General features: G+C 38.3%; 3 protein-coding genes and 1 non-coding gene across 4 annotated transcripts in view; all 4 read right to left on the bottom strand.

The window, feature by feature from the left end:
* Positions 1–1540: 1540 nt before the first annotated feature.
* sumf2 (sulfatase modifying factor 2) lies at positions 1541–4973 on the bottom strand. The gene is made up of 9 exons (XM_008427412.3): positions 4750–4973; positions 4523–4670; positions 4315–4429; positions 3648–3692; positions 3428–3578; positions 3080–3135; positions 2493–2577; positions 2242–2383; positions 1541–1883 (listed from the first exon to the last, which is right to left on the bottom strand). Exons 1-9 carry the CDS (start codon positions 4847–4849, stop codon positions 1796–1798), a joined length of 930 nt encoding a protein of 309 aa, XP_008425634.1. The 5' UTR covers positions 4850–4973; the 3' UTR covers positions 1541–1795.
* Positions 4974–7097: 2124 nt separating this feature from the next.
* On the bottom strand, positions 7098–15723 carry cct6a (chaperonin containing TCP1, subunit 6A (zeta 1)). The gene is made up of 13 exons (XM_008427413.3): positions 15447–15723; positions 14805–14868; positions 13877–14011; positions 12784–12957; positions 11536–11639; positions 11191–11461; positions 10137–10219; positions 9454–9550; positions 9230–9377; positions 7946–8079; positions 7669–7771; positions 7514–7586; positions 7098–7438 (listed from the first exon to the last, which is right to left on the bottom strand). Exons 1-13 carry the CDS (start codon positions 15581–15583, stop codon positions 7366–7368), a joined length of 1596 nt encoding a protein of 531 aa, XP_008425635.1. The 5' UTR covers positions 15584–15723; the 3' UTR covers positions 7098–7365.
* On the bottom strand, positions 14141–14277 carry LOC145554967 (small nucleolar RNA SNORA22). Its single transcript, XR_014091021.1, has one exon. It is a non-coding gene; the product is annotated as a small nucleolar RNA SNORA22 (small nucleolar RNA).
* A 507-nt stretch (positions 15724–16230) lies between the features above and the next one.
* The window catches only part of LOC103475631 (nipsnap homolog 2), a 40708-nt gene continuing 34386 nt past the window's right edge, over positions 16231–22552 (bottom strand). Inside the window, exons 5-12 of the mRNA XM_008427419.3 lie at positions 22410–22455; positions 22235–22329; positions 20420–20490; positions 19143–19283; positions 19028–19059; positions 18393–18487; positions 18096–18179; positions 16231–17191 (exon numbers count right to left, since the gene is read on the bottom strand). Coding sequence (XP_008425641.1) covers positions 17127–17191; positions 18096–18179; positions 18393–18487; positions 19028–19059; positions 19143–19283; positions 20420–20490; positions 22235–22329; positions 22410–22455 — 629 coding nt within the window. The 3' untranslated portion in view covers positions 16231–17126. The remainder of the gene's footprint in view (positions 17192–18095; positions 18180–18392; positions 18488–19027; positions 19060–19142; positions 19284–20419; positions 20491–22234; positions 22330–22409; positions 22456–22552) is intronic.

Here is a 22552-nt window from a genome sequence, read left to right as displayed (position 1 = left end):
GTGGTCCAGTCTTATTTTTGAATATGGGAGTTTGAATTTATTTGGAAATTAAAGTCAAAGGAGGAAGGAACTGAACCCACGTTACTTGAGGTCTGTTGTGAAGTTTCCATGATGAGTAACGATTTGGGATGTTTTATCACCTTCCTGTGCTGATTCACTGTATTTTCTCAAGTCTGAGTTGTTTATTTTATTATCACAATAGACTGAAAAAAACAAATCCAGATTTTCCAAAGATTGAATCAAAAATTGGATAAAACCGATTTATCCATCTCACCTGACCTAAACCCAGATTCTTTATCCTAGTTGAAGATTAGGATCGTCTCCACGCCACTGTGCACTGATGCAGTAATAAAAATAAACCTCAGACTCTGAGGCCCACTACAGAACACACACAAACACCTCTGTATTAAAATCCTCCATAATATTCAAACTTTGAGAGAAACCGATCAGCTGCAAGTCTCAATCGTCAATAAAAGAAAACAAACACTGCATGCTTTCCATGAGCTCAGCCAAACGCTGGGAGCAGTGACTCATACGGATGAAGAGCATTGCATTCTCCTCGCCTTCCTGTATTTATTCGCTCTGTGTCGAAACAGACAACAAACACGTTTCTGCTCTGTGTGAGAGAAACCCGACCGCAACACGTAAAACTACTTCACCGACGCATTAAAGGTGAAATGTCTGGTTCAACCAGCGCTGCAGTGAAACGAGGATTCAACAGGTTTTCATCAGTTTAACGTGAAGTTGGGTGGAGGTGAAACGGCTGGTTGCCTAGCAACTGATTAGGACATGAAACCACAAATTGTCTTGACGTTCAACTGATTAATTGGTGTTTGGAAACCAATGAGACAGCTCAAGTTATTTGGGTTATTGGGTCAGTGGATTTTGTTTCGGAGAAGCGAAGGATGTTGTAAGGTAAAAATCATAAATGTTTACTTTCTGCATTAAAACCAGGGTTTAACTTCCACATGCATTCCCACTAACGGACATGAAAACTTGAATGTAGGGCTGGTGGTTTCACGTGCAGATAAATGTGTGTGGCTCCATTTAGCAGAAACTGTGCAGACGAGTTTCAGACAGGAACTGTGGAGGTGCAGACTCACCCTGCTCACATGCAACAAGCTGGCTGCTTCATTTACCGGCGGCATGATTGGCAAATATCCACGATTGCTTTTCTGGGATTAACAGGTGTTTACATAACCAGCTTTTATTCTGCTTGTCATGTAAAATTAAAAATAAATCAACACTTCCCTCCGCAGTGACTTTAAACAGCGACTTAATACTTAAACCAAGACCAAAGTTCTCAAAATGAGTCAATTAACATGAGGAAGTGAAGAAAGAGCCAACGGAGGGATTCGGGTTTCTGTGACTAAACTAAAGCCCTGATTTGGTCTCTTGTCACGTAGAAAACTCAACAAAGAGATCTCAGCGTGAAGAGGGAAGAGTCCTCTTTCAGTTGTTCAGTGAATTAATTAATGTTTTTTGTCTCAGGAGACAAGATGTTTCTATGTTGCAAATAAACTTAATTAGAAGCAGTGAGTTTTATTTCTTAAGTGTTTATTTGTTGAATTTGAGTGTAGAAAGAAGTTTCTCCATAGGAGAGATCATAGTTGCTTCTCAAGTGTTCAGACTTCCTGGGGTCCCGTCATGGTGGCCCTCGGTGCGTCGACACAAAACAACTGGACTTCTTCCAAAAACAGTGAAAAGAAATCCACTTCCTCCCTGTCAGCCCTGAATTTAAATCATTCCTTCCATTTACTCTAAATCAAAATAATTAACAATAAACAGTTTGTTGCTAAAGTTCAGCTTTCTCTTTCTGTCCCAAACTGGCTGCACACCTGAAGCTCAGGTTGTCGGAGGCGGAGTCTGGGGTGTTACCCATCCTGAAACACACAACCAGAACCGTCAGTCTGTCTTCACAGCAGCCCTGAGGCATCACAGTTAAAGCTGTTTTACCCCCAAAGACACTTCAGGGGTTGGAGGGCTGTGCATAAGACTGACACAACACCTGTCATGAACATGGAGTCGTCATAGATGTTTACAACTGTTTTCAGGAAGTGTCATTTGGTAAATAACGACATTTTTAATGCAAAGTTACATTAAAAGTGTCAACTTTGCATGAAAAGTGACATTATTTAAAAAACTGCACAGCATTTACAAAACCTCCATCATGTTTATGACGGGTGTTATGTCAGTCTTCTTCAAATAAAATGTTACTGAATAAAAATAAAAGCAACTCACCTGGTTGTGATCCGAGCCTTGTGATTGGCTGAGCCGTCCGCTGTGTCGATCCAAGAGGCGCCGCGTAAAACGTAGGTGGGCTGAGCTGCCGGGAAGCGTGTGGACGTCCACTCCCACGTGTTTCCCATCATGTCGTACAGTCCTGCAGGAGCAGCCAACGTAAAACTAAATACTTATTAACCTTACCTTTTGACTGCAATTATAAAAATACTTTTGGTTTTTGTATTTTAAGTTAGCTAAGGCGCCATTACCGTAACTGTTCTGAGGAGGAAAAGCAGTGACAGACGAGATGCCGTGATATCCGTCCTCCGCAGTGTCTCCGTCTGGAAACTGTCCCTGAAACACACAGGAGGACACAGTTTGTTTTCTGTCTGAAAGAGACAATAATGGAAAAGATAACACATTTTCCTGAACAATAAATTGTCCCAGAAATTATTGCGATAAATGATAAAATTGTCATTTTGAGACCAATTTCAAAAATAAAAAAATAAAAAACATTTAAGAGTGGAACCGGAAAACATTTTAAATATCCAAACAAAACAAAAAGATTAAATTATGAAATCTCTGTAAACAAAATTGTATTACAAAAATATAATAGCCATTCAGATTAGACAAGGAAAACAGGTGAAAGAGGCAGAATAACAACTTCAGAGAAAAATAGCAGAGAAAGGAACGACAGGGAGAGGGAGCATCTCTGTGACAAGATTTGCATTCATTTTAATTCATTATGCAATTAATTTATTTATTGTTTATTGTGACAGGTTTACGTGTTAACTTAAAATAGCAGAGAAGTTAGCATGAATGATTATATTTAAAAAATAAATGAAAACAATCTGACCTGCCACAGGTTGGTCCTGTTAGGCTGGAACTTGTTTCCCCACGGATACGTCCGACCTGGATCACAGAAATCATGGAAGAAAAAGAAACAAGAAAATAATTCAAATAAAAAAAAGTTTTATTCTGTTAAAAAAAAATGTGTCACTGTCACTGTCTAAGAAAAACTGTTAATATAGATTTAAATGTCTGATTAGTGTACTAAACATTAAATCATTATATTTGGATGTTACTTTAATTTTGATAGTGATAAAACTCCTGAAAATGTTTTTTTTTATTAACTTGCTGTGCAGATTAACCAATCAAATGTGGGTCTATTATTTTGTGAGAGTCGATGTTCGGCGCCATTTACCCTGCAGTCCTCCTCGAGCCGCCCACTCCCACTCCTCCTCTGTGGGCAGTCTGTGGCCTTTCCACTTGCAGAACTCCTGCGCATCATTCCAGCTCACATGAACCACCGGGAAGTCCAAACGCTCCAGAATACCTGAACTGGGCCCTGAAGGCTGAGCAGAGACAAGGAGGAGCGAGGCTTAAGGAATGCGCTCAGCGGGAAAGAAAACCGTAAAACTTACCTGTCTCCAAAAGGCTCGTTCTATGGGCAGCCACCAGGGGGCAGACTAGATAGCAGAGAAAGGAAAATAATTTAAAGCTGGGGTGTCCAAAGTGTAATTTGGGGGCCACTTGTAGCCCAATGAATGATTCTGTCTGGCCCCAGACCATAACTCTGGAATGCAGCCTGCAAGCAAAATGCAAATGGACACGACTTTTTTATCCTTTAAAGAAATATTTTCATAGAAAAAATCTAAAAATAAAATGTTGGCTACTTTATTTTATTTTGTTTGTTTGATAAATGCAGCAACAAAAGTAGTAGTTACTCCCATGCTGTTCTTGTTGCTGAGCTTGGACTCTTAACTTAAACAATGATCTTAACTTAAACAAGGTCCTATCCATCTTGTTTATTACTGAGCAGATAACACATTTATAATATCACAAGAAGTTTATTTGTGAAGTTTTATTTTAAATTATTAATTTACCTAGGAATTTGCATCTCTGTGCTGCTCTTTCATTGAGGCACTCTTATTTTTCAGCAGGGTCCACAAAAAAATCATTCAGAGAGCTCCAAACGGCCCCCGGGCCTCACTTTGGACACCCCAAAGACAACAACTGAAGCTGCAAAGTTTGCAAACTTCAGCTTTTGTGTCGCTGGTTGTGTCATTCTGGTCATGTTTTCAGTCTCACCTCTATCCTCTGTGTCACTTTGCTCTTCAGTTCTTCTGAAACAAAGTCCTGAAACACAAAACTCCATCCAAATGTCTCAGCCTCGGTTTTATACTTCTCTGTTCGCACAAAGTCTCTGTTGAGAGCAAAGAGGAACAAAAAAGCTAACTAAACAATGCGTTAAATAGATATATTGTCCATGTGAGTGTCTGGTTTATTGGTATGTTACCTGAACATTGAATTAGTGACCGGATATTTGTCTATTCTGAACGGCAGCACCTCCACCGCCCTGACCGGGGACTCTCCGTCCCTGCTGTCCGCTGCTCTGGTTCCCATCTCCAGCCTTCCTGCGGGGATGTTCACCATCTCCCCAGCGGCTGTCAGAAGGAAACCAGTCCCATTCTGATAAAGGTTTAATCATTTAACATTTATGTGTTTTGTAAAATGAGATCTTACCGAACTCTGGTAGTAAAACAGCAATTAACCAGAAAACGGTTCTAACGTCCATTTTTACAGTTTCTGTCCGCGAGCTGAGGCTAAACTTAAAAACTATCATGAAACTTTAACATTTCACTAATAAACACGGGTTTATTTCCAAAAGCTTTTAAATTTTATTTTGTTGCATTGTTCCTTTTTCTTTTTGTCGGCTCAAAAAAAAAATCTGTGTGACGTGAGAAGCGTTCCGTGTTCAAAGGTTCCGCTTAGGATAAGAAAAACGAACAGTAATTTCAGATGGCTGGAATCTCACTAACTATAGTAAAAGTCTAGAAAAATAAAATATTAGTTGTGTAAAAGTGCACAAAAGTCTATAAAGGCATAATATGACAAAAATAATTAATATTTTCTATAAATACTTTTCATAACCTTATTCCAAATCTGATATATGGACCATAAACACTTATTTAACACTGATATCGTGTATGAAAGTCTATACACCAATATTACATAACCAGTTTATGATGACATACAAAAAGGTGAATCATGTGAAGCAACTTAAAATCTTGCTCTACCTCTAATGTGACATAATCTGGTTGCATAAGTGTCTCACACCCTTAAACTATTATTTATTTAATGATCCCTTTAATTTATATTCAGCATTCAACAGTACATGCCATGTCTCTGCCTTAAAAACTGAACATCACAAGATATTCACATCTCTGTGATCACAGATTTTCTAACAGATAGCTCTGAACTCTGCTTTTGCAAATGTTCTTTCATTTTCAGCTTTAGATTTCTGTCAAAACGGACATTTGTAAACTTTATTTTATATCTCACAGTATGAAACAATCAGCACCACGTTTCACTAAGCAAGGTTCTCTTTTGATGTGGATTCGGTCCCAAACATTATCACTTTACTCATTTTGTCTCGTCTCTTCCTCAATTTTGTAGAAACAGTTTACAAAACAATCTTGCCGCTCCATATTTTCTTCATGCTGCTCATGGAGTTTATTTATAGAAAACTGGTAAGATATATCTTTCTACTGGTTGATATTGTACAATTATGTAATTTTGCTCATTTGTAAACTAAGAGATGAAAAGTGTGAACTCAGGGGGATTCTTAAATTGAATTAAAATGTGATTGTAACTATTTTACATTATTTTGCCAACAGATTTGTAGAAATAATAGAAATAGAAATAACTGCATAGTTATTTTTTGTGAAAATTAACTCATGACATGAAATGATAAATCTTGTATTAGCAGGTTAAAATTTTGAAATTTATATATACAAGTACAGGGATGTGCAAAGTGTCCAGAGGGCCATTTGTGGCCCCTGGATTTTTTGTGGGCTGCACAGTGGCGCAGTTGGCAGAGCTGTTGCCTTGCAGCAAGAAGGTTCTGGGTTCGATTCCCGGCCCCGGTCTTTCTGCATGGAGTTTGCATGTTCTCCCTGTGCATGCGTGGGTTTTCTCTGGGTACTCTAGTTTCCTCCCACAGTCCAAAAACATGACTGTCAGGTTAATTGGCCTCTCAAAAATTGCCCCTAGGTGTGAGGTTGTGTGTCTCTGTGTTGCCCTGAGACAGACTGGCGCCCTGTCCAGGGTGACCCCGCCTCTCGCCCGGTACGCTGGCTGGAGAGGCACCAGCACCTCCCGACCCCACCGAGGGACAAGGGTGCAAGAAAATGGATGGATTTTTTTGTGGCCCCCCACAGCATTTTGAGATTGGTACAAATTTAACCCACCAGCAGATGATTGATGCAGCTGGAGATTTTATTTACTGCCGAGTTAAAATCCTTTTATAACGTTAGATGTGAAAAGCATTTTAATAGTCACAGCTTGGTGTAATTTTTAAGTTGATCATTAGCACGACTTTCACTTAAACCAGACTTTGCACTCAAATGACTTGAAAGTATTTCCAGAGAAAGTGACCCGACCCGTTAATTTCTAGAAATAGACCAAAAAAAAAAAAACTAATTCAATAAAAAGCGACCTTCAAAATCTTTGGAAATTTTTTTTGAGGCAAATATGCAGAACCTTATGCACTTCAATCCACAATAACATGTATTTCCTCCAACGACCTTTTCCTTTTCATTAAAATATTGCACAGCAAATTAAATTTTCAGCAAAAAAAAAAAAAATCAAAATGTTTCACATTTTATGCTTTTAGGCGCCCGACCATTTTGACTTGACAATTTTGGTCGACTTCACAAAAAGGTTGGACACCTTGACTGATAACTTGCAGCAAATCACAAAGACCTGATTCAGTTAGAAACCTCAGACTTCTGAAGTTTTATTTTTATCCTTAAAAGGAACCGAGTTAATTTTTAAATTCATTTTCTCTTGAAATAAGAAACAACCAAATCTTGCAAGCCAAGAACTTTTTTATTGGGTAGAAACAGAACTGCAGGTCAGTGCTTTTAACAAAAAAAAAATTGCATAAATAAACCAATCGTTCCAGAGAGGGGCACAAATCATGAAAACATGAGCAGGTGAACGATGATTTCTGATGCTAAGATGGCCGCCGCAGGTTTGCCATCGACTGGGGAGCTTCAGAGTGCCGAGAGCTGGGTGGCGTTGACTGAACCATCAGGTAAACAACTATCACTGGAGGACAAACACCGCCGCTCTTCCTTAACCTTTCAGAGAAGAGAGTCCGGCTCGCATGATCTCATCGACCAGCAGGATGTTGCTGGCGATCACCGTGCTGTAAAACACAGAGACGCGTTAGAGATGGAGGAAACTCTGTGAGGACTGAGGAATCTTAGAAGTGGATCCTCACCAGGAATGGAGAAGCTGCTTCTTCACACTGTAGTTGTCCCAAACTCCAGCCTCCCCGGCCACCATCGGCTCCCCTGAGAACAAAACAAACAGGATTTCAGGTCAGAACGAGCTTCATCCTGCGCACAGCTGCACATAAATCGATGCGATGATTACCGGTGCTGAGGTCGACTCCGACCAGCTGACCGGACTCTTTGTACTCCGTCTGCAGCTTCAGCAGAGTCTCCTGAGGGTCGTAGCCCGAGTTCTGGGCCAAAACCTGCAAACAAGGAAGAATAAAAAACAAATATTAATACAGCATGAACTTAAAAAAATGAAATCTGCAAGCAGCTCAGCTAAGTGTAAACACTTAAAACATTAACACTGTGTGTCAGTGTTCACGCAGAACAAATAAACGATCTTATCTTAAGAGAAAAGGTCAACGGGGGGTCACCTTGGGGATGACGAGAAGAGCGTCTGCAAAGGCCTGGACCCCCAGCTGGGCTCGGCCTTTCACGTTGGGCTTGTGTTTCACCAGAGCGTCCGCCACAGCGACTTCAAACGCCCCGGCGCCGGACACAACGCAACCTGAGCACACAAAATGATATTTAAAATTAATCCTCCATCCTACAGAGTTTATAATAATAATAAAAGTCAAGGAATCTGTTCTGATCAACTGAATACATGTAGGAGAGACAAAACTCTCCCAATGCAGAGGAAAAGATCAGAGTTTCTGTGGCACAGACAGAGGAGACCAGGAAGCGCCACCGTAACGTCCCTGGGTGTTCGCTGTGCAAAATTCACTTCACTTTGTATTTCAAAACATTACGTTTACAAATACTAGCAAACTGAAGAGCCTCCAACGCTACTTCTGACAAACTAAGTCAGGGGCGTCAAACTGCAATTAAATTGATTTGACCCGTAGAGGCAGATGAGACTTTTAATTCATGATCAGAGTTATGATCAACTGATACCAAAATAACTATTACACAGAAAAATATAAAGTACAACACAAAGTACTCGTGTTCTTATAACGGACGTTTTAACAAACAGTAAAACCAGGTTCATCCAGAGACTCTGATGCACCCAAACCAGCTTTTATTCTTTCTTAAACTCGAATAAATAAAGCAAACGTTTTGAAACAAAGTGACCGAAATCCTGCTCCAACTACTGAAAATAAATTCATTCAACTGAGACAAAAAGAAACTGAAAACTGGATGCAATTTATTAAGACGGCAAATGTGCAAAATCTGTTGCGGCGTATTATGACTGTTGCAGAAAAAAAGAAAAAAAGTAAATTTCTGTCAAAAAACTCAAATTTTGCAAGTAACCTCAGACATTTTCTGGAAAACCCCCCAAAAACAAACAAATCAATGACAATTATTTGCTAGGGGGCAAAAAAGAAAAGAAGAAATTTTCAAATGAATATCAGAAAAAAAGGTTGAAATGTTTAAAAAAAAAAAAAAAAAAAAAAACTGAGATTAATCACAAAGTTTCTGAGTTTTTGGCAGAAATTTACTCCTTTTTTTCTATCTACATAAGCCCTGATATTCTGTCGTAAAAATCCATTTCAAGTTTTGGATCTACAATAATCTACTTCTTTTGATTTTAAGTTGTTTTTTTTGGCCTGTTAGCATTTTTGAATCTACAATTTTGGCCAAAATTCCCTGTTGCAGATGTTTCAAGTGGACACACCTAAATTTAAAAGCTGCATGTTTTATGTTTATTGGTTTGTTACCGTCTTCGATGGCGTTCTTGACGGCCCGCAGGCCGTCCCTCACGGCGTCTTTGATCTGCGTCAGGGTGTGTTTGTTCGGGCCCTTCACCAGCAGCGTGACGGAGCGAGGGTTCCCACACTTCTCAATGAACGTGTACTTCTCCTCCCCCTGTAGAAAAACAGATCGAACATAGTAAAACATCTGTCTTAAAAGATTGAACGAGAAATAAATCTGTTGTACTCACTAGTGTGTGTTCGTAAACCAGCCCAGCGTTACCCAGGCACTCAGGCGTGAGGTCATCCACTGAGTTCATGGCGATGCCGCCGCAGGCGAGAGTGAGCCTGAAAAATAAAGGTTCAGACTTTAAATAAACAAACATGACACTCAAATCTCTCTCTTTAATTCATATTTTGAAGTTTGGAGAGTAAAATAATGACCTGGTTTGGGTTTTTATCATCTGTAAATTCAACAAATGATGAAAAAAAAAAGCAACTTGCTTCAGCTTTATTTTAAAAATTATAATACTTAGACTTTTAAAGTGAGACGGACAGAATTCGTGGAAAATCATTTTTCTCCCTTTAGTTTAAATCTAAGATGGTGGACACGTAAAAACGGTCTCGCTCAGTAAAACTAGTAATACTCATGATCTACATTATAATAATTTTCTATTTTTCACACAGCTGTTCATAATTGGAAAATTCCTGTTTTCCAGGAACTCTGTAACATGTAAGGTTTGATGTTTGTGATTAGAACAGGAAAATATGAGGGATCTTCAAAAACCCCAAACCTGCACAGAGTGAAAGTGATCACCACCCATTATTTCAGGGGAAAAAATGCTTTTCTTTATAAATTTAACATGTAAAAGTGCCAGCAGTTGTTTTTGTGAGGAATGCAAACGATAAACGTATTCCTCTTCCAATCTCTTACCTCTCCATGTTCCTCCTCTTTGCTCTGCGCAGAGCGACGATTCCCTCCTTGGCGAGAGCGTCCAGGGAGAACGGGTCGATACCCTGAGCAGGAGGAGAGACGAGCCCATTTACCATCGTTAATTAAACCAATTAATGCTTTAGTTCTGTTCTGATCCGCTGAATACAAGCGGCAGAGGAGCGACTCTCCTGACGCAGAGATGAGCGTTACTGTGGCACAGAAACAAAACACCAGGCAGAGCCACGTTGGCGTCCCTGGGTTTAAACGCACTGCGCGTTTAATCCTGCTGAGTCAGGGGGACAAAGAGCGGCTCGGGGGCCGTTTGTGGCCCCAACTGCAACTCAAGGATGATACAAATTAAAGTACATTTTTGTCTGAAAACTCAAGTTTTGAGAGTAATCTCAGAAAATTTCTATAAAAAATGAGGTCATTTATTTGCTAAATCTTAAAAAAAAAAAAAGATTTAGATTTATAATTGTTTTTACAAAACAAAATACAAAAAATTTTAAAAATAAAAAAGTAAAAAATGTACAAACTTTTTTACAAAAACATTTTTGGAACGAAAAACAATTTCATTTTTTTTTGTAAATTTGGGAAAAACTGTGACAGTTTTTGTACTAAAAAATACATCAAACTATCCAAGTTTTCCAAAGAAAATATTCTGAAATTTATTACTAAATTTTTGGGTTTTGACAATTGCAAAGAAAGTAGATTTCTACAAAACAAGGACTTTTTCTAGAAATAAAAACAACAACCAGTTTTTAGATCAGAAATTTTCTATAAAAACAAATATGGAAATTTCAGAATTTAAATGTCGATTTTTTTTTTTTGTTGTTACTGAAAATTCCCAAGTTCTCTGGAAAATTTCTGAGATTTTGGCAGAAATTTACTCATTTCTTTCCATCTATAGTGACCCTGATCTACAATAAATATTGCTCTACTTCATTTGACTGATTTGGGGTTTTTTTGGTCAATGCTGCAAAACGTTTGGACTCTAAGCGGATAAACATCAACAGACTAACATCGTCACCATGTTGCGCTGAAACTCGCCTACCTTCTGGTTGATGACGACGAAGCCCTTGTCGTCGCTGGGACAGACGTTCTTCTTCAGGGCGATGATCTTCTGCACGCGCTCCTCGATGAACTTCCTCTCTGCGGCCACCAGCTTCTCCCGCTCCCCGGCGCTCTTGTAGAAGAAGCCGGAGTTGACCTCCGTCTTTTCGTACTCCAGAGAGACGTTGCAGGTCAGAACGTAGGCGTCCTCCACCCTCTTCTTCATGTCCGGATGTCTGGCGCCGTGATCCAGAACCAAACCTTTGATGAGTCTGGAGAAAAGCAGGGTCGGGTTTTAGATTTCTCAGAGATGATAAAGAAGTCTTTGTGTTCTGTTGAAACTGACTGTGTGTCGCTCTCAGTCTTGTGCTTCATCTCCATGATTTCCACCATGTACAGGTCGATGGGCTCGTTGGGTTTGGAGATGGCCAGCACGGCGTCCACCACAGCCTGAGGACAGAAAGACTGGATCAGCATTTCTTAAAGTATTTAACGTCATTTTAATGTTTAATGAGGCCAATAAATAGTTTGGAGCAAACTTAAAGCTGGAGATTAACGTTTTCATTTTGATCGCAGTCCGATCTTTTTCCAATCCTACCCAATGCAAACGTTTTGTGGAAACTACGACACTCTTCTGGGTAGAAACAGTGACAAAGTGAAGACTCAAAGTTTTCCATTTACACACACAATCAGTGAAATATAAAAAATAAATAAAATGAGGACCAAAGCTGCATTAAGACTTGAATGTGTAGAAATCCCTGCAGCTTGAGTTGTTTTGGATTTTTCAGAAATTTTATAATCGTCTTATTGATTTTAATAAACTTAATTTTAGATTTCCATTTTATCATTTATCCACCTGGGATGATGTTTGTTGTGAAGCTCTTTGGGCAGCTGAGGCTGTTGGAAATGTGCTATATAAACAAACTTTGTCTCAACTTCCTCTCTTGTTTGCTTTTATTTTAAATTATTTTTCTTTGCATTTAACTTTGTTTATTCTTTCACTACACTGCGTAAAATAAAGTTAAAACTGTAGAAAAACGACAAATTTCTACTTTTCAGTTAAGATTTAATAGATTTATTATCAAATGTGATTTTGTCAGAACAATATCATCTAAGTTTTTGACTGATAATAGGAAGGTTTATCATGTAGCAAAGTTTTATTGTTTTTTTTTTATTTTGGACGTCTTGATGTTCATTTTTCCATCAAAGGACTCTGGACTCATATTTCAAGTGCTTTCCACATATTTGGACAACTGGAAGGCCATTAAACTGCTCCAGATGCACAACATAATCATGATCAAGTGGCTGAAATGTAAAAGCTCAAATAGCAACATGAGAAAATGAGAAAAGAAAAGAATAAAGAGTCAGAAAAATCGTTACTATTGCATCATTCCTTCTTCCTGCACTAATTAAGCAGCAGATTCTCATTTGAAGCAGGAGAAAATTAACATTTTATCGTTTCTGTTTAACCTGCTCAACACCAGAAGGATTTACATTTTAACCGTTTCTCAGATTTCCAACCTGAGAAACGGTTTAAAAAGAGTTTTTTAAACTGGTTCAGTGAAGCACACAGAGGTCGATCTAAACGCCTCACCTCAGTAAGCAGGTCTGCCAGCTCTGTGTGGACCTTGGTCCTCAGAGAAGTCCGGGCGACATTGATGAGCGTTTCTCTGTCCATTTCCCGAGTCACTTTCACTTCCTCCAGAACAGCCAGGGCTTTCTCTTTGGCTGCCTCGAAGCCTTCGGCGATTATTCTTGGATGAAGGCCCTGCAGAACCATACCGGAAACGAGTTAAGAAATGTGTTCATTTAAAACCAGACAACAGTTAGGAAGGTTTAGAGAACGTAGATCCTGTGCAGCGTGACGCCATGTACGAAACATCCTGCCCCATCTCCCTGCTGGAGGGCAAAAAGCTGCTAGCCAACAATGACTAGCATTAGCTGTTAAGTCATCAATATAAACGCACCAATATAAAAAACACGGCTGATATATAAAACAAAAAGAGATGCAGTGGTTTGATGCTAATTGTCAAGACTATGACAACTAGATAACAAGGCCAGGAAAAAGTTTTAAGAAAAACGTAGAGGAGAAAAAAGTAGTTCAGTGATGCTGGCTTGACTTTGAAAACCTCAACATGTAGATGTAATGCGGTGTGTTTCAGTTCAGTTAAAAAAAAGAAGGGTGACCTAAACACCGACTCCAACAGATGGTACAGCAGGTTTTTAAATTAGCTAATCAACCACGGCTGTGTTAGCTTAGCTAATAGCATCAGTAGCTAATTTACCACAGCGATCACTTATTAATAATTGCAAAATAAACATTCAGCCTAAAAAACAGATGCACAATTATCTGTTCTTTGTGTGGGAAATGTTCGTTTCTGGCAAATCCTGAAATATAAAGTGGCGTTGTTGTCAGTTGTCATGGCAACAAGTCTGCGTGTAGCGTAGCTGACACAGAAAGTGAGAAAAAAGTGGTTTTGAATTGTGCTTTAACCGTTTTTCTGTTATTTTTACCTTTGCTGTGGAGTACTGCACTAAATTAATAATACCAACATCTACAGCAGAGCGGCTATGGATGGCATGTAAAGAGAATAATCTCTCTCCCCTCCAGCGTTTTCCGGATGTGAACAATAACGTGCAGCGGGTCTTGAACGTGGACATCGTCTCATCGTCCATCGAACTCTTACCTCTGACACGTAGAGGTCAGCCTGCTTCAGCAGCTCTCCGATGATGAGGACGTTGGAGGTGGTGCCGTCCCCTGTGATGTCATCCTGCGCCGTGGCTACTTTGGCAATTAGTGACGCTGTCGGGTGTTGAATTTGCTTAAAACAAACAAATTTTTCAATCTAATAATTATCTTGACTCCAGCTGGCATAAACACCAAACAGCAGGTTATAGAATGACACAATTGCAAACTGGACTTTTCGATTAGAAATAGTTACAGAGGTAAAGGTTATTCTGATTCGCTGAATACATGCAGGAGAGAAGGCGGCTCTCCTGATGCAGAGGTACAAATCAGAGTTACTGTAGCACAGACACAGGAGACCAGGGAAAGCCACGGTAGCATCCCTGGGTGTTCGCTGTGCGCATTATTTATGTAATTAACCTTCAGGTTTTTCTCATGCTTCATATTCATTTAGAAATAGGACTTATATTCAGAAGTTAGCCCAAAACGACAGCTGCGGCATAGCTTGATCATCCCTAATGAGAGCTAACAGTCAATAACGTGATGAAATTTGTTTTTTTAAAGATGTGAAACTTTATACCGTTGCATTTTAATTAGTAGTTTTATAACATTAATTTGATACTGTAAACTACAGGTACTGAATTTGAATTTTTTTAAGTATTGCATCGATTGGAGTAGGATGCAGAAGCAGATTGGGGGTGGTCTCCTAGTTGTACAAAACAGTTTATACTAAGAGTAGCCATATTATTACACATGAAAATGTAATTTTGACGCTTAATGTTTACTGGTTTTCTCAATTGTTAACTTTGTATTTTTATAATGTAAAGCAGTTTGAACTGCTGAAAAGTGCAATGCAAATAAACTTGATTGATCAACACAAAGGGGATGAATGTTTAGACATGCAGAATAAAAAGCATTTCCTTCCTTACCATCTCGTGTAGCAGGACATTTCCGTCTTTGGTCAGCTTTATGTCTCCTGCACCAGATACCAGCCTGCAAGTAGCAAAACAAATATTTAATATGACAGAAGGTGAATAACTACAACCTCCCGCACCGCGTTTGGATACTATTTTTAAAAACAGAATTTGTTTTATGCAGTCGTGTCTAAAATAAATTCTAAAGAAAAAAAAAAAACGTGCAGTCCAGTCAATAACGGAAATCACATTTATATGGTGGATTTTAATATAATTTGTAATTAAAGAACAAAGCGCTAAATGTAATCTGATGACGATCGTATGAACGTCAGTAAACTTTATAACAACAGATTTAAGCTGCTAGCCTCAGCTTGGAGAGCTAGGTGGCTGATGCTAACATTAGCTTAGCGGTGTCAGCGCGGATAATGACTGGGCATGGCAACGTGCAGTAGGAAACCCGTTACCCGGATACACAAGTGAGGCCTTGGTTAAAATAACGTAAATGTGGTTTGTTACTTTTTACACAAGACACTACAGGTTTTCAGTCGACCTATTAATTAGAGTCGTGAGGAAACAAACTGATGTCTAAGCAGTTTACCGGTAGCTAACAAATGTTAGCTAGTTAGCTACCGCACAAAGAGCCCCGGAGGCACTCACATTTTCATGGTTCCCTTCGGTCCCAGATTGCTCTTAAGCACGTCCTGAAGCCCCCGGGCGGCACTGATGTTAACCGCCAGGGCGGCCTGCGCTCTGGCCACCTCGGCTTTAGGGTTCAGCGCTTTAATGGCAGCCATGGTGAGGCAGTACAGCTAGCGAGTAAAGTTAAAAAGTCTCGCCGGCAGGGAGTTAGCACTGCTCAGGCTCGGATAGCTACAGAAAGGAGGGTCTGCTTCCAGAAAGCTCCAACACGTGTTGCTGTGCTGCCTTCACGTTCCGACGGCATGATAGGACGTACGAATTCCGGTTGACAAGTCTCATAGGGAAAAGTATTTATAGTGATTTGTGAGAAATTTACACCCCATCAACTTTAACATTTGTGCCAAAATCCTAAAACTATTTTCGCTTTTTTAAAATATATATATATATTTATGTTATAGCTCAACAAAGGCTACTTATTTGTTCTACAAATAAGTAGCTTTTACATTTTATTATAGTTGAAAGAAATGTTAAATTTAATTTAATCAAAATTCAATTCATAATGTGTATTGTAAATGGAAGTTTAGCTTAGTTAACTGAATCCTAATTTCCAATTTAACTACATATTGAGATTTCCAACCTCCTTTAAACTCACCTCAAGTCACACCCAAGGAGCTTGCTGATTGGCTAAACAATGGCACATCTGACCTTTAGGAGCAATCGGCATCAAGAACATTAAAAATATGTATTATGTCAGATTTTATGTACTGATGTGTTTAAAAAATAAACAAGAGCAAAAAAAGTCTTCTATTAATCAGAAATTTAATTCAATATGTACAACTAATCTTCTTAAATCACTGCATTTAATATTTTCCACTCTGAGGCTCCACAGTGATTTTAAAGACCCAAGTTGTTTACAGACAGCTTATTTAATAGACCCAACCAACAACATGGTGGCATTGCTTAAAAATTAATCTCAGTTAGAGCACACAGTCACCCTGATGATATTAATCTGTTGCATTGGTATAAACCCAAACCAGTCAGTGTACAGTAGCTTCTTCTGCAAAAAGTCATTGGCTCTACTTAACTAGAACACATTTAAATAACCATTCATGTAGCCAGGAGTGTTGATGCTGAAGAACCTGGAAGTGTGATCAGTTAGACAAAGGAGGAAAGAAAAGTTGTTTTTTGCGCCATTGTGAACAATCTTCATATATTTTTAGCATCATGAATACTTTAATAATTCTGACCCAAATCTTTTCACAACCTGTCAGAGGCTTTGTAAACACAAGACGTTTGCTAAGAAAAGGGAGGACAATCTAAAGAACCCAATTTCTCTCAATGAAATGACTACCACATGTACAATTTAAGGCTTAATATTTTTGAGTTGTCCATAACGCTAACCAATCCTTTTATAATTTAATTTTCATCTAGCATTTCATGATAAACTCCAGATCTGTAACACTACAACAACCCATTAATTACAGTATCTAGTAACATTCTGGAGATAATTGTTTTGACCCAACATTCTTAAAAACAACAACAACAAAAAGAAAAAGTAGAGGGATTTAAGAAACAGAAAAAAACAAAACTAGGAAATCATAACTAGGTTGTGTTGAATTTCCTGGCAGTGTACATTCTGGTGGTTGGTTTCACTTCATGGGCCTGAGTGGTTGTAGTGCTGACGGCTACAGTCTACGGTTACTTCAGGGGCGAAGTCTTCATGGGAATCATTATTCTGGACTCCATGTGCTGAATAAGAGGGACTGTAAGGAGAAAAAAAAAGATTTAGACTTCATTTGGCTAATAAATCAATAACCAAGGCATTCTTGATCAACAGTATACAGATCTATCAGTCTTTCTCAAACTGTGGTCCGTGGGCGCCCTCTAGCGGTCAGTGAGGTACTGCATGTAAAGAACCGTTTATTTTCCGTTACGTTAGCTCAAAGTGCGACGCTACAGTTAGCTAACCAAAGGATTGTGTTTATAAAATAATAATGGATACTTGGCTTAAAACCGGTCACTATAAAAAAAAAAAAACCTAAAGATAGCGGTGGAAAATTTCACAGGGTGAGCTGCAGCTGAACTTTTATTCTATTTTTTTTTACATTATTACGATACATTATAGCATGCCACCGGCATCCAGATCTCAGTCTGCTGCTGTTCTGAATGCGACATGGCGGTGACTAAATACATATTAACACCTAAAATAAAACTATAATACTATATCTATTGGCTGAAAGAAAATGTTTGTTTCTGCCAACCAAACTCAAGTCTATTTTTCCTTTTATTACAAATAGATCTAAAATGTTATTAGTAAAGTAATTTTTTTGATTTCCACGTGTTTTCCATCATTGTTTGTAATCCACACTTTCAGAATCTAAATAACTCAAAACGCCCCGAGTAGATATGTTCATGGTTCTATTGTGGCCAGTTACTTTTACAAAAAATTTCATTTATTACGATGTTTTCTTCTGGTGGCAATTTTAAGTTTGGTGCGTTTGTTAAAAAGGGGTAAGTGATTCTCTGTCTGAAAAACTGATCTATATGGTTGTTGGCTTTGTTCAATCTGTCTTAAAAGACATATAATTACAGAAAATAATGTACTTTTAATTTAATCACAACATTAACTCTACTTAGAATAATGTTTGGACACCAATTCAAGCTTACCTGTGTAATAAACGACCTCATCCCAACCGTCCCGGTGCCAAGCTGCATTTCTAATTTCATCTCTGGTCTGAAAATCTTTGTAAGCTAGTCGATAAAAAACAAAACAAAAACTATTTATTCATTTGCTGATTATTTAAATTAACTCACAGCTTCAAGCTTAAGTCATTCTGAGAAAACATTCATGAAGTTTAAAATTGAATTATATAACACAATTGTGTTTATTCCTTAAAATCACAGGTTCTTGGTTAAAAGAAACAGATTTTAACCATATTTATAATATCAGGAAACTCTTCTCACCCCATAAGTGATGAACTTGGTAAAGACTTCCGATCTGTGAGAAAAAACCTCCCACAGCCTCCTGGTTCTGCTGGCGAATCTCAATCGCCCGAGCCCTGCAGAGCATCAAAAAACGTAAACACAGCGCCATGCAACTCAGTAGTGTCAACTAAATATTTGCAGTTTGAGGATTAAGTTCTTCCAGTATTCTTCCTTGATTTTCACTAAAAAACAAATGCCTCAATGATTAAATTATAATCATTAATTAAAAAAAGGAAAGATTTATTCTATCTAATGTAGAGATGCACCAATTTGAAAATTTGGGCAGATATCAATATTCAATGTTAATATTTACCGATATTAATCATATATTGATATCGGTAATATTGGTATTTCAACACCTTTGGTTATTAATAGGACCGATACCAATATGTTAAAATGACTAACATCTGCCAATACTGATGTTGGTGCGGATATATCGAGCATCCCTAATCAAATGTTTAGCAAATAATCAAAAAAGCTCAAAAATTCTCAAAAAAAGGATCAAGTAAAAAAAAAAAAAAATTAATTAATACCTGTCTCTCCTAATTTTCCTGTCCTGTTGTGTCGGTTACTTATTATTTGTGCAGTAAAAATGAACAAAAAGGTTTTCTTACCAATAATTTCCCCACTCGATCATTGTCCCTGGCTGGAATTACAGCATTTATTTAGATATTCATTCTGGTTGAAATCCATCTTTAAAGCTGAACGAAGGTGAAGACAGAGTCTTACTCTGAGCTGGTATGACCGGAGTTCGTAGATGTTTGGTCCTGGACGAGGGACGGGTTCGTTCCAGAAGCTGAACTCCAGCAGCAGCTGATTCCTACGAGACAGCAGCATCTTTCCCCTCTCATCCCTGTAGTTCATAAAGCCCTACAGCCAAAATAAAGACAAAACCGTCACTCAGTAAACCCCCAGCTGAGCATCTGAAATGATGGAAACAGAGTCCACTGAACTGACTTCTGACTGCTTAAGTGGATGGAGATTTTCAGCCTGACCCAGGTTACATCCATTATTTAAAATCATAAATAATCTATTTTAGAAAATGTGTGGATAATTTATTTGAAATCAGTTCAGAAAAAAATAATGTTTCAAGTAAAATAACAGCAACAGTAATTATATTACAATTCAACAAAAATCACTAATAAATTATATTCCTAAATGTTCCTATTGGGGGTGCACCGATTGCAGTTTTCTGGTCGATTATGGATCTTTAAAAAGCTTTATGGGTCAATTCCGATTTTGGCTGACTTTTGGTTGAAATGTTGATTACTCAAAATTTCTGAGTTTTTGGCAGAAATTGAAATTTACTACATTTTTGTTTTTCTACAGTGGCCCTAATACGCTGTAGTAGATTTTCCACGTTTGCTGTATTAAAAGCAAAGCATCTCGTTTTCAGTTCCTCTTGGGTTCAATTTAATAAACTTATTTTCAGTAATAAGTAGTGGTGCACCGATTTCAGTTTTCTGGCCGATAGCCGACTACCAGTCTTTAAAAAGCCTGATCTGCTGATTCCGATTTTGGCCGATTCTGATTCTTTTGGTCTGAAATGTCGCTAATTATAGCAAGAAAGTTGCAAAGTTGGTAACAGTGAGGTGATTACTGTTAATTGCAAACGTGCCGACGTGACCCGTTAGTCAAACCTCTAACACAGCAGAGCAGAAGAGGACAGTGGTTCATTTTTAGACCTGATCACCAATCTCCCAAAATGAAGGACATCATGGCCGACTTATCGGTGCACCCCTAGTTCTTATATTAAAGATCTTCATACTTTCATACCTATGTTTCTATTTTTGGAGAGTAACCACAAACAACATGAATAACAGAAACTGAGTCTGTTACACTTACCAAACATTCAGCATACAGCTAATTCTCTAATGTAAATATCCTTTTTATTTAGCTAAACAAGAAACAGCAGGAGAGCCACAGAGACCCTAAGACCTGGTCCGTGGCTGTTTTTATGGCCTTTGGGTCAGCAGCGTCCTGAGAGCTGAACTAATCCCTGTTACCTTATTCTGCCTGAGTTTGTTCATGACTTCGGTGAGAGCCGGGTATCCTCCCCGATATCTCCAAAGGTGAACTAGAATAGAAGGAGCAGAAGAGCCAGAAATAATGCAGCTCTGGAAAATGTTTTCCTCCGGGCCAAACTGCAGTCAGTTCTAGTTGCACCTCATTAACACAGATCCTTAAAAATAAAGCTGGAAAATCAACAGCTTCAGATTTAAAAACAACCACAATGCAGATAAATGCCAAGCATAAAAAACCCAAAGGTCGTTGTTATTCCTCTTTATTTTTTCCCATTAAGGGACTTTAATGTTCACATGTGGTTCATGTTTAACTTCTGCATCCTTTACAAGTGTAAAACTCTGTTCACATCACAGAGTCGGATTAAAGTTCAGGAGAAATAAAATATAATCACAGGACAAAATGGACAAGAGCCAGGAAAACGGCAGGACAGACAAAGCTGTTTGTTGACTAAAATAGAAGCTGTGACTGCTGGTTTGTGTCAGAGGAGAGAAACTTCTTAACTATCAAAAGTATTTTCAACTTATTCTGTTTGTCACATTACAAACAACATTTTCACTCCCTCTCAAGTGTTCGACGTGTCCAAAGCTGGAGTTGGAAAATCTGAACTATCGCTGAACGTCAACCAGCACATAGTGGCACATTTTCCGATGTAATATCAGAAAAAAATAATAAATAATGGAGGATAAACCAATTGTCGCTGTTTGTTCTGGTCCTATAATCTTCGACCAATCAAGTTACGACTACAGAGATGGGAATAGAAAGGACCTCGTTTGGAAAAGGATCAGCGAGAAAGTTGGAATGTCGAGCAAGTTATACCTTTTACCATTTGAAAATATTTCCCCAGATTTGAGCTATACAAATCTGTCCAGCAAAAACGCTGAGTCACGTTAAATAAACGCATTTATTTAGATGAAACATGAAGAAGACGGTGGAAGAGTCTGAAGGACACGCAGTTTCCTCTCAACGCTGCCTACAGAGATTTTGATGCGTCTCACTTCAAAGTGAAAACACGTCCAACTTGAAGCGTTTCTGACGTGTGAAACACATTTGGTGTGAACGCACCATTACACTCCATTTTCTTTGTCATTTAAAATCCTCACTTCATGAGGATTGTGGTTGTAATGTGACAAAAATGTGTAAATATTCAAGGGATTTGAATACTATTGCAAGGCACTTTGATTCAACACCTGAAAACTATAACTAAAATATATATTTTTAGACCTTCAGAACGCATTTAGTTTTTAAATAACATAAGATGAGCTAAATTTGCCTGATTCTTGTGCTAGAAAAAAAACATTATTCAAAACCATTTTACTCCAGTAGACATATATACTTGTTTTTGTTGTTTTTACGTATAAACAACAAACAGGATTTGTGATGACAATCCCTCACACCTCCTGTACAGTTTTTATCTTGTTGGCTGAATTATTGATAATCATAACCAAACTATTAACTGAAATGTAAACACTGGCTCATAATTCAGTGTTTTATCAACGGCTTGTTATGAAAGCAGTCGATGTACAAAACTCAAATTTACAAAAATGTCTCACATGATTTCAACTAGGCTGATTGATTATGCAGCTAACTCAGCATTTCAAGACCTCAAATGTTTAATACCCAGACAGCTTAATAGTTAAACATTCATTTTTGTAAGAAATTAGTGTAGATTCATTACTAATCAACTTTACCTTAATTGTTTTACTTTCACAGGGCTAATTGAAAAACAGTTAATCTAGACAGCTGAGTAAATGAAAGTAGAGGCCTGATTAACTGTGCGAGATGCTGCAGCCTCTTACCTGCCTGATCCTGCTCTCCGTACCAGGTGTTCCAGGTGCCCACCAGCTCACAGGGGTATTCAGGGTCAGCATGGATGGAGGGTAATACTTCTTCACTGGGGACAAAAACACAGATATGTGCAGGAATGTACAAAACCTGAGATTAACAGAGAGAGATTAAATTAACTTTTCTTACCAAAGTTTATTGTAAGCATCAAGGCACTCTGGTTTAACGTTATGAACTGTTGAGGGGAAAAAAAAAAAACTGTAAGTGGACAAATAGTGAAAATGACAACATGAAAACTTTACATTTTGTGAAATTACTATAGATGAAATAAT

This window comes from Poecilia reticulata, chromosome 14 (assembly GCF_904066995.2).
Source record: "Poecilia reticulata chromosome 14, P_reticulata-male-v2, whole genome shotgun sequence".
Classification (NCBI taxonomy): domain Eukaryota; kingdom Metazoa; phylum Chordata; class Actinopteri; order Cyprinodontiformes; family Poeciliidae; genus Poecilia; species Poecilia reticulata.
This window is presented reverse-complemented; position numbering and strand designations above follow the sequence as displayed.